At 41.9% G+C, this 12611-nt stretch overlaps 1 protein-coding gene across 4 annotated transcripts in view; it reads right to left on the minus strand.

The window, feature by feature from the left end:
- Positions 1-1247: 1247 nt before the first annotated feature.
- Positions 1248-12611, minus strand: part of b3glcta (beta 3-glucosyltransferase a) — a 61205-nt gene continuing 49841 nt past the window's right edge. For 2 of the 4 annotated variants that reach the window (XM_034604657.1, XM_034604656.1), the window contains exons 12-15: positions 11976-12075; positions 11487-11606; positions 10529-10673; positions 9255-9817 (exon numbers count right to left, since the gene is read on the minus strand). In XM_034604657.1, the coding sequence (XP_034460548.1) occupies positions 9650-9817; positions 10529-10673; positions 11487-11606; positions 11976-12075 (533 nt within the window). In that variant the 3' untranslated portion in view covers positions 9255-9649. Of the gene's footprint in view, positions 1259-3888; positions 3895-4308; positions 4317-9254; positions 9818-10528; positions 10674-11486; positions 11607-11975; positions 12076-12611 lie in introns of those variants that run through there. The other 2 variants (XR_004615861.1, XR_004615862.1) reach the window with 2 other exon arrangements.

Consider the following 12611-nt stretch of genomic DNA (forward strand, 5'->3'; position numbering starts at 1 on the left):
TTTCTTCAAATTTGGGACAAACGTTTACTTGTAATTTAAAACTGTACTAATTTTGGCGGTCAAAGGTAAAAGGTTAAGCTTATGGTCGCCTATTTGGCAAAAACATTCACTTGGAGTAGAGAATGAACTGATTTGATTTAGCTACACTGTATGTAGCTACCACTATCAGACGCTGAGGTTCTAGGGTCAATGGGTCCATGGGTTCATGGGTCCATGGGTCCATGGGTCCATGGGTCCATGGGTCCATGGGTCAGGGTAACAGGTGAAACCCAATGTTCATAAAGAGAAAATCAACTGACAAATTAAATCTTTTGTTATCAAAGTGAATAATATATTGTTCTGTAAACTTGTCTGTCTTTTCTCCACTTCATCCTGCCGCTGTCAGGGGAAACAAATATGTAGAACATATGTAGAATGAGTCACATGGTGATTTTTACATGCTAATGAGGAAACTAATAAGGCGGATTCAACATGTTCTCGTCCTGGAAAACGGCCACGACAACAAATCACTGCCACGCACATTCCAGTGGAGCAGCCAATCACAATGATTTTGTGGCGGAGCAAGGACTTCGACTCGCCGAGCATGAGAGGAGCTCGGCTGCAGAGAGAGCCAGACCCATTATATTAAATGGCTGTAAACTGTAGGTGGCGGTAATCCAAATGGTGCCTTTAATCTGCTATTAAACCCCGAAGAAGGAGAAGTAGAAGAGAACGTTTGAAGAAACAAACAAACATATTAGGAGGAGGGAATCGTTTTATGAACCTGTCGGGTTAATGGGGATCAGTGTACAGTTGAGGAGCTGGATAATGCAGAGGAAGGTTAAGCCCAATTCATGCTTCTTCGTCGAAGTTACGGCGCAGCCTACTCGTAGACATGAACCCTACAAAGAACCCTGACGTGCACCTCTCCAAAATATTAACTGCAGACGCCAAGAGCTGTGATTGGTCAACTTGGTAGCATCGCATTACCGGCAGACTTGCCGCCATTTTTCGATTAAGTTGAAGGAACGAACACGGACGACGTCTTTCTTTTCTTCGTTGAAGTTCTTTGAGGAAAAAGTAATTGCTCTTCAACATCTATCAGCTCCAACTCCAACACAATCCACTCAGTAACACTCGCCATTGATCTGAAGTGAACAGACACGCCAGAGAATTTGTAAATAAGACGGTCGGAAACCAGAAGACCCTCAACACCAGCAGAAACACTTTACGGCCACTAGTGTTTCTAGGGTGTAATTGCAGCAGGACTCACACACACCTGAATGCTCGGCCCCTTGTGTAGGCTATGTGTGCACCGACCACCACAGATGCACGATTGCTTAATTTATATAATATTATTCAATCTACAGTGGATCTATAGGATGTTCACTCGTCGTGATGAAAGGTTTTGAGGCTCTGAACTGAGATTGAGCACAGAGATTGGTGCTCAAAAGAAAAAAGGGAAACAATCTGTGTCTGGTTCCTTTGAAAGTCCCAGCACAGAGAGAGCTGCTGATACCACAGACCTTCATTCTGCTTTAAATGTCACGCTTGATTAAACATTCCCCCCCTTTTTCTAGTCATCTGTTAAAAGTCCCTGCTCCCGGCTTCATCGCTTCCATGTGAATTTGCATGACTTTCATGAGACCAGGGCAATGATATTACAGACAATAAAGATAATGTAATACTGACGGGAATTTAAATGATATTAATGACCATTGAGAGACATTACTGGAGAAATACTGGACTAATGTGAGGAGATTTAAAAGGGAATGACAGAATAAATTTATACCCGAGCATCCAGACTCATCTCGACACTGACAAGGGACACAAAGTCTGAATGTGAGTTTGTGTTCGTTACGTGTGTGTGTTTTTATCTGCGAACATGTTGGCAGTGCGCCTGCAGAAGAAGAATTACACCGCAGTCAAATTCACAGCAACTGCTGACAGTGTCATTGCTCTGATTCAAACTTCAAACACCACAATTATTCTCTCGCATGCATCATACGGTGAAACAGAAGATGCAAACGCTAAAAAAGGAAAATACTGTTCTCACTTCAAACTATCTCAACCTCTACAATTCATTGTGATCGCTTTATATTTAAGAGACTGAAAAAGAAACGGACCTGGCCTCAAAAAACTAGAACAAGACCCACATGTCTGATTTCTGGTTTCATGCTACAGCTACTGGAGGGCGAACTCCTTGATCTCACTGCTTCTACACTGCAGGAGCACAAATACAGCTCAGGCATATGCAGGGCGGTCCTACATGATGAGCGAATGGATAAAACAGAAAACTGGACCTGCAGCTGCAGAGCCCTGCATGACAGTTGATTACTTTAGTGGGAAGTTGGGTTTTTCAAAATCAGACCCCTAAAACCCGCCATGTGGAATTTGTCATTTGTATCTTTCTATTTTCGGTTTGCAGAGGTGCACACTAATGGATTCACAATAAACGACTCACAATCCTGTGAAGATCTGCTCACATACCGCAGCTCTGTGGACCGAGCATGATGCTGATAGTGAAGATTTAGCGGTTTAATTCCCACAGGTGCTATGCATGCAAAAAAGGAAGAAGAAAAAAAAAATGCACTCAGGAGCAGGTTGGTTATAGCCCATAAAAATGCATATGAAACTTTGCTTTGCATCTTACTGCTAATTTCTCATAAATTAAACCAGAAAATCCCAAATGAAGTCAAAATAATCTTGAAAACATGTTATTTCTGTTTAGAGGACGTCTGCATCATGATTCAAGAACGAGACGACAAAGCAGCGGAGTCATTTTTGATCAAGTGTGCATCACGGCTCCTGTTTACTATTCAGTCTTGGTTGCCATGCAGCTTGATGTTTGCCAATAGTTGCCAACGTACAGAGCAGGGGAGCGAGTGCTGGTGAGGTTTGTGTTCTCTGTGTGGCGCCGTCATCTCGGAGCAAATCAACAACTGCTTAAAGAGTGTAGTCTGGCACACTTTGCGAAAACAGCCAGCATGCACAAGAAAGACAGCAAACTGACAGACAACACCAACAACAAACATAAGAAGTTCTCACTTGCAGCCAAACACAATTTGCAGAAAGATCTTGTCTTTTGAATTCTTCCAGGTCACACTGGTTGCTCGAATTTAGTTCTGCACCTCATTACATTGCATGTGGCACCTTGTTTTAAAACTACTCCTCCACCACACTGCACCATACTACTGAGCTTTTTGTTTGGGGATTCGGGTTTTTGAGCTTTTCGGTAAAGACAGTTCAGATAAAGACATTTTTTCCTGCATCACAAAACAAACAAACAAACCAAAAAACATCACTAACAAGTAAGAGGATTATGAGCTCTACTGAAATGATCCCAGTTTCTATTTTCACCTGCAGCATCAAAAAGCACGAAACTTTGATGTTCAACATGAAATGAGGAAAGACAACAGTTGTAGTTATGTTGAATATTTAAAGATATTTCATATCTTTGCAAAAACGTAAGCACAATGTTTAAATATGTTCAAAGCTGCCTCACAGACTAATGGATACAGTCTGGTCATCATTGTGTTTCCATCTGTGGCGCTTGTGTTTCAGGCTAAAACTTCTTTAATGAAACAACATGTGGGTGAAGTGCTGTTAGATTTATAAATGACCCACTTAGCAACAAATCAGGCGAGGTCACAGAAAGTGGGGAATCTGACCTCATGAGAGAAACACAACTACTATGATTAATGCAAATAGAATTATAACATAGAATGAGCTCTCTGGGCTGTGGAAGCTGGATTCACCGCTGACTATGAAAATAAGCTATATTTTTATTGCCATTACCAAATTCATTAAAAATAAAGTTTACTCTTACTCGATGGTTTCGATCCCATCGTTTTTTTCCGGACTTTCCTCCTCACGTGGCTGCGACTCTGGAGGTTTCTCCTCTCCAACCCACACCTCTCAAAATAATTACATTTCATATAGCGATGAAAAATGAAAAGGTGGCCAGTTTTCTCTTATTTCTGTGTCTCAGAAATAAATGAGGGTTAACACGTGTGGGAGGAATCCTGACTAGTTTCATCCCAACATGTTGTGTCATTACACCTCTACAGTATCCAATCATTTACACTAAGCTGCTTTGCTTCTTTGTATCTGTGCTCACCGTCGACAGAATGATGGAATCCTCACTTGTGCCGTTTGAAAGCAGAGTTGAACAGTATTATTCTGACATGCTCAACCTGAATATTCCATGGCTCAGTCAAGGACAGTGGCCTTCGAATGGGAGTTACACCTCAGCTTGCATTGCATTAACAAAGTGTGAGAAACCTCACTGTGCCTGGAGCATGCAGTGTGCATTAATTCTTCTATGACACAAACCTCTCCTCTGATCCTGCAGCGGGGCCACACCCTCATACAGCACATGCAGCTCATATAGTTATATTGAGTGTATTTATTATTTCCTTAATAAAAATGTTGATTTAGTTGGAATCAACCATTGCACTAAAAAGCAAAAAAGATCATTTTTTTGTATTTCTGGAGAAGCCCACACATCAGTTTTCATTATATTCTGTGGTTCTGGAGGAGGCAGGCAGGTGAAGGTGTAATGAAAGATCTTATTGAGTTGTATTGTATGAATTGTGGACTCCAGCATTTTTTACAAGGGAGTAAAAAGTCAATACATCTCAACCTCTGCAGCTTCGACTTTGCCTGTTCTTTTCCCCAAAAAAATCGTACTTCTGCGAGTCCGTCAATTTTGTGGACGTGCAATACTCAATTGTGGGAGTACTCATAAGACCACCAACACACTCTAATGCTCTGCAGCTACAGAACAGGTCGTCCAGGGTCAGTGCAGAGTACAGCCAATCAATGTACAGCTTTGGAAGGGAACTAGCAAATACTGCTTTTGTGTACTCGGTCATGGTGGCGCAGTAAAAACACTGCACAACACCAACACCTGGAATTCAGGTGTTAAAATACGAAAACTTAAAAGCTCCCCTCAGGCAAATCAAACTGACTGTACGTGTGTGGATCTGCTGTGCGGAGTTTGCATGCTCTCCCCGTTTCTGCATGTTTTTTTCTCTGCAGGTGCTTCCTCCCACAGCCCAGTCCTAACAATATTTATGTATATACATCAGCAAAGTCCATTTCCATGTTGGACACCTCTCCCCAACAGGCAGATGATAGAAAGTCCCCTGCTGCAGCCTGAAACGATACAGACTCTGCTGTTCCCCTGCCAATAAAACTGATTAAGTCAGAGTGATGGTCTGGTTCTCTAACACACTCTCACACTGCCTCACATTCCTGTGCCCTCTTGTCTTTTGTCCCTATAATTATTTATGGTTATGTACAAGTGATTGGACTAGAATTTTTCTCTGTGTGCATCATTTAATGCAATGCATGTTTTATATATTAGATTCTGGTCTGCACTGCTGGTTATTACGGGGATGTATTTTTTTTTTTTTTTCACTGATTCTTGCCCTTGCTGCAGTGAGTTCCATGTGCAAGATAAATTTCCCTGCAAGGGTAATAAAGTTTATTTGATCTAATCTAATCTTCTTTTGGAATAAGCAGCTGGCAGAGAATAAGTATTCAGGAATATTTTAATCGCTATCAGTGGCCTGACAATATGACGGCACACTATTTATTTTATTATTGAACCGGCTATAAAACCATTCTTGCGATACAGATGGTTGAGAGCCAGTAGCATCATGACTTTCAACACATGTCCTTGGCCTGGCTCTAGCTGCAACCTGCACATTTACCGGTACATATGCACAAGTTGAGCCTCCTTTGTTTTATCCACTCTCAAGCTCAGGATTGTAATTTGACACTGAGTTTTCCTCTACGGGGCTAAATTGTGTAGACACAGTCATATTACCCTAACAGAGCCCCACTGAACTGCACATATACATGAACATAATTAATTCACCAGCCCTGCCAACTTTCATTATCGTGATTTTCTTGTTCCAGATAGACGAGCAAAGGGATGACTCCTGCTGAGGCACACCTTTTGAATGCATAATGCTTAAAATCAGTGCATTCTAATTTTACTGGATCGCATCAATGAAAGTCCCCACGGACAAAACAAGCGCTCTCACTCTGCATCTGTATTAAACTGTGAACTTTCAAATCATGCACACGCTGATTTAGAAAACTCTCTGCCCCTGTGTGTGTGTGTGTGTGTGTGACAGAGAGGTGCAAATGTAATTGCCGCTAGTCTCATATTTATGAGAAAACATTAAAATGCAACAAGTTATGAATAAATCTGTTTGCATTTTTGTACTTGACCCTTAGCCGGCCGACATTATGTAGATGCCTCCTTTGTGTTTATAAAATATTCAGTACTAACGTAGTATTTACGCTGTTAACATGACTGATCTGCAGGTAGGAATAAAAAGAGGAGGAAAATTTAATTATTCATGGTCATTTATTTATTTTTTAAACATAGAAATGTGTGTTTTTATTTACATTTCAACTTACTTTGAAAACAATTAATGTCCTAAAATGTTATAAATGGTCAACTGGAGACATTTAGCTGGCACCAATGACTTCATATAAACCTGGACGACGCCTCTCTACATCCTCCTATTGTATAAAAACTAAGCCAATCACGAGTCAGTCTCAGCTGTCAACAATCACCCTATTTTTGTCAAATAAACCATCACACTTAAACATCAGTGTGATGGGAACTACATAAAACGACACAAAACCGTCATTGGGAAAAACTTATTTGCTGTGTAATTAAATGTTTCCCATCTGCTAACATGGTTGAGGTGACCTATACTGCAGCCGGCCTCCAGGGGGCAATCTTGACGATTTGGCTTCACTTTTAGGAGTGTTCATGTCATCCATCTTTAAATAGTCTGACAGGTAAATTATAATGTTTAACATGTTCTCATTCTTTGTTTAGGGGATTAGATTGTCAACATTTGCTTCTTTTTTTTTTTTTACCTTAGAATGAGTCCTTTATATTTAAATATTTTATATTTACAGGGAGTGGGTCCTCTCTACGGAGGCAGCCATGTTTTTTACAGTTGTCCAAACTGGACAAACTAAACATTTTGAGTTTTTATGACAAACTGAAGGCTGCCACAGGTTCTCTTTCATGTTCGGAAGGGGAGGGTGAGGGGAGGGGTGTTCAGCTGCAACATGCAACTTCACCACTAGATGTCCCTAAATCCTACACACGGGACCTTTAAGATCATCAAGGTTCATCCTCTGGGGACAACGAATGCCAGGACACTGGACTGGACCAAAGTAATGGATCAACAAACAGCCAATCATCATTTATAAGCTATACAGCAGAAATGTGAACACTGTAAAGCACAGTGCATGATTCACCACTTGTTACTTTACCTCAGTGAGATCACTTCCTGTAACTGGGGGGGGGGAGCTTCTGATGCTCTAGTCTCTTAATTGTTTTGCTTAACGGATCTTTACAGTCACTGCTGTTGCCCTGAGGGGATGAAGACAGATTAGCAGCAAGTGAGAAACATGAGTGACGATAAAAGCTGTGAAAGAGATTTGGGACGCCACCAACTGCAGCAGGTCTCCTCAGTCGCTCCGTGTTGGAGCGAGGCTGCTCAGTGGATCCTCACAGGAGAGAACACATTCATATTCAAAAGGCTCCAGTAGAAAAACCTTCAAAACCTTCCAGAGGCTCTCCAGCCAGGGCTCACATGCTGTCATTCAAATAAAGCCGATATTCCATTTTGATGCAAATCTTTACTTACAGAGATGTATGTGAACGTGAACTTTCTGTACGGTTCATTTGATTTAGTGAACAAGTAAAGTGTGTGGAGAGTGTCGCCTCTTTGCTGAGGCTCCTCCCATCTTGGCCACTGCAGGGCTGGTTGACGACGTCCAGCAGGAATTACTGCTTTGGCAGATTTGGTAGAAATCCAGGAGAGGGATTTTATGTCGATTTTTATTAAGTGTAATCTTTCAGCACCTTTTTAGATACACAAATACAATTTGCTTCACCTGCATTAACTTAGATCTAGGGGCATGAATCTTGGAAGCAGAATTTCTAAAGACCTGGAGGAACTGACTGCAGAGAACCTGAAAACGCGAGGGAGAAAATGTTTTGTGCATTTGGCAAACACCAAATATCAGTATCTTTTAAAAACAACTTAAACTCTCAGCTGAACAGGAGACAGAGGGTATCTGAAAGAAAAAACTGCAGAACACTCACCCTGCTCCTTCACTGTTTTGGACGAGGTTTAAAGAATAAAATTCAACACTAGACAAAGTCCAGCCTGACTGGGACGTAGTTGCTGACACACTGGAAATACTGGCAAAGCAAGCGTTTGGACTTATTTCTGAATTATGCAGAGGACTTCCCTCGGTGCAAAGCTCTGTCTCACCACCACTCATCACTCCATGTGTGGGTGAGTCCCACTAGGAATAAAACTTGTTTCCTGCAAATAGGTTACAATTCATAGGTGTGTTAGGAGATGTCTACTTGACTTATTGCACCACTGCAAACGCCTGAGGCTAATAGACTTTTCATGAACTGGAGCTGCCCGGCTGGGCCATTAGGCCGGTGTAAATTTAGCACCTCAAATACTGAGAAGAGACACACTGTTATATTAACATTTCAAATTTAGATCAGTGTTATTAATATCGGGCCTTTCATGAGCCTAAAAGATTTTTCTAGAGCTTTCACAATCGTTACCAGGCAGCAGTTGCTTCCAGTTTTTTTTTCTTAAACTGCAAATTAACTTTTCAATATGGCAAACGGCCAGAAAATAGGGTTTCATTCTACAACCACGGCTCAAGGTCTTTCAAAGACCTTCGTTAACGGTCAGCAAATCATTGAGTCGGCCAATTAATTATGTGCCACAGTTAATTTTATACAGAAAAAGGAGGGAGAATAAAAAATTGGTATTGATGTTGATAAAACCAATTTTCCACCTCATGCCTCAGGATATTAGATAATTCTTTACAAGTATGAGCACGAAACTACGTCCGAGTTTTGAGGTCAGAGTCAACCTTGATAAACAGATGGTTTTAGCCTGAAATATAAAAACTGCGTTTGGTCAAGTTTGGACAAGTAAACGTAGGACATTTATTTCCCTGAATGGACCCTTTTCAAAAATCGACATGTTGGGCACATTTTGAGAGTTATTAAAAAAACCTTTTTGCCTCAGACAGCTGTGATGCTGCCTCTTTAACCACATCAAACACTGTGTGTAGTTTCACCGTCTCAGTCATAGCCTCAATTAACCTTTAATAACTTCATAATTTATACATTAGTGGTTTTAACTAAATCCTATAAGAGGCCTCCAGCGGAAAAGAAAAGCAAAACACTCTCAAATATTTATACTTTTATGTCAAAATAGAGCACATTGTACAGCATCGAGGATACTTGTTGAAAGATAAAGTATCAGCCAGAGAAGAAGCAACGCTCCTCTGTAAGGTTTGAGATTGTTCTTAAGATATAAATATACACATATTAAGTTCAGATTTCCAAAATAACAATAACCTCGACATGCAAACCCACAGATTAAGTCATGGACACACACTTGCATGGTCCCTCTTTATCACAGTTCAACATTAACAATACAAAAACATTTACATCTGTGAAGGACAATATTTCAGTTCCATGACTCCACGCGTTCTCTCCTCTCTCTCTCTCTCTCTCTCTCTGTCACACACACACACACACACACACACATATTCAGACAGGCAAGTCGTGTGCTTAAAATCCTTATAACTCCGTTTTAGCGCTCTTATTAAGTCCATCTGAAGGTTTTGCCCTCAAGTCATCCTTCAGCCATTTGTCGAAAACAGCAACGGGGTCGATGTTCCAGTGTTTGTGGAAAGAGATGGGCACCTGGTGAGCTAAGAAATCCCTGGCATAGTCCTCTGGGCGTGCCTGAAAGGTAAGATTAAGTACAGCAATTTATATTTGGAAGGTGTCACAAGAGGCTGCACAGTCGTCGCTGTGGAGAGCAAGTGAAGTCAGGAAAGTTTGTGTTTTCAAGCAGGTACGGCAAAGCCCTGGAATCATGCATGTGTATTTTAAACTGACAGAGTGACCTATAATTTGGATTGAATGAGTTTAATTGTTTGTCAACTCAATGGAAAACCGATGTTATATTAAAGGTCCTGCACATCTGCTAAGTAGCTCTCCTGTCGGGACTGTGCGGGGGGGTTATAGATCAAATTTGATTGACAGCTCGCTCGCTCTGCTGTGGTTTCGTCAGGGTGGGACAAAGTACACCGCGACATTCTGACAGGTCACAGTGACAGAAGCACAGGAGTAAAGCATTGAAATGAAAGATGGCTGATGGTCAGGGGTTAGTGCTGTCGCCTCCCGGGCTGATGAAGCCTTTCTGTGTGGAGTCTTCCTCCCGCAGTCCGAAAACACGCAGGTTAATTGGAGGCTCTAAATTCGCCCGTAGGTGCGAATGTGGACGTGAACCCTCTCCCTGTTGCATCTCACCGCAAAACCTCCCCTTTAACTGAACAGACGCCAGGGAAATTTCCAATGCCTTTTCTTTTTCTTTTTTTTTTTTTTAAACCAAGGAATTTCACAAATACACACAGAGAGACACACAAAGAATTGTACTGTGAGAGAGTGTACCTGATGGAAGAGCGGACTGTGGGTGATAGGAAGTCCGAGGGCATTGAGGCACATTCCCAGCACCATGTCATCTGGAGCGTCATCGCTGTAGCACTTGCAGCCGCTTTTCAGGAGCTGGACCACGGCTTCCCTGCTGAACACCATCCTACAACACAGACACACACCAGAACCATGAACACACAACACAGCCTATTTGGCTGAACTGTAAATAATCAGTTCAAAAATCACACAAAGATAATAATAACGACTCAATTATCCACTCACGGTGCTTAATTTATTCATTTGGTGAGAAGGTAGGGAGTGAAACTGCAAATCAAACCGAGATGTGTTTTTTTTTTTTTTTTGTGCACAACAATGATGTGACATCTCTTTGAAAAGAGAAGCAATTAGACACGAGCAAACAAATCTTCGCCCGCTGGGGGGAAAAAAATGCCACTCAAAGCAGTTTTTAGGAGACATCACCGTTGGGAGAACTGGCAGTTGCAGTGTTGTAAAGTGTCAGAGCCACTGAAGTGTCCCTAAATGGAGGTTCTCACACAGCTCACTCACTGCTCCACATTTATCTTTAGTGCAGCTGACAGCCCGACACACAACTCGTGCTGCTTGTCCACTTTCACTTTCCATGAAATAGGAGGCCTTTAAAACGCGGATGTTATGACACTGCAGTCATTTCTGCGTCGTATTTTTTCTTGCAGTACCCAACAGCGTCTGTCTGTGTGAGTATTAGGTATCGACGTCCCGTCTTCTCTTATCAACCGATGACTGTTTACTGCGTTTTTCCAGATTTTTCTATCGCGTATATTTACTGTAATGCAATTTTTCCCTTAAGGGGGCAACACACCAAATTGAAACGGTTTATCTGAAGATTACAGATTTTTCCATTACATATTTTATAGTCCCTCTGCAGCATCTGTATCTATCATCATTATTCCCTGAGCTTATGAACTGTGGAACTCACCCTCCACCTCCTGTGATGTAGCTGTAGCCGCCCTGGCTCAGGCCGTAGCCGTATCTCTCCCCGAGACACACGGGTTCCGAGGGGTCGTAGCAGCTCAGCAGCACTCGCAGTCTGGGGAGGCTGCAGGAAGCACAGATCGAGCTCATCACACACTCATCGTCAAACGTCTTAAGCTTAGGCACGAGTGACACTGTCCATTTAGGACCTGAAGTAACGGCTCTCCCTCCGGCACCAGCCTCCACACGAAGGGGGAAACCTGACGGATGTAAAGTGAAGCCGGCTGGACGTGAATTAATCTGGAGGTTCGACAGGATGTTAATGTCTCTAGAAGTCAAAATGACTTCACTCCAAGTGTTCCTCTCTTTTAATGCACTCTATTTATGGCTGAGAGACAGAATCTGTTGGATTTAAAGATTGAGACACAGTGTCCTGGTAGAAAAAGATGAGAAACACCATGTTGAATAATGGTGGATGAACGTGTAAATATACCTGATGAGCGTGTCGTCGTCCACAACCAGGAGCCACTTGGTGTCTGGGACGGTGCTGCTGAGATATCTCTGAAGGATGGCAAACGTTTTCCCGCAGTGGCCTGTAAATTGAGACACACTGTCAATGCTGGCCAGTAAGACTTAATCACATATTGACCCATGTGCTGTATTCTTGTTTACAAAGATAAATGAGCCCGTTACTGGAAGAAAACCCACTTGGCGTTATTGGGTATTTACATCCACACACACACACAGCTCTGGCACAGAAAGAAGAAATTACAGTCATAAATAACACCCACAGTAAAGCATTTGAAAGGTGGCAGGCCGACCAACAGTAACAATTAGAAACTACAAAAGCATTTGCATTTTACTTTGCAGAAGTCATTAGTGTGAAGACTCAGTTTTGAGGTAACGCCTTCGACGCCGCAGCTCCGTTCAGTTCAGTGAGCGAATGAATTTTTCATCAATGGCTCCTGTGGTAATCCAGCCTGAGCGATGTTAATACCGTGCTAAATGCAGCCAATAGTCATCTATTTAAATAATATGGAAACTATTGCAAGAAACATTTCACTAATTTGACTTCTACTCCCCTGATAGGAGACTTTGAGGAGGCAATAAACACGAGAAAAATCATCGT

Source organism: Hippoglossus hippoglossus, chromosome 13 (genome assembly GCF_009819705.1).
Source record: "Hippoglossus hippoglossus isolate fHipHip1 chromosome 13, fHipHip1.pri, whole genome shotgun sequence".
Lineage (NCBI taxonomy): Eukaryota > Metazoa > Chordata > Actinopteri > Pleuronectiformes > Pleuronectidae > Hippoglossus > Hippoglossus hippoglossus.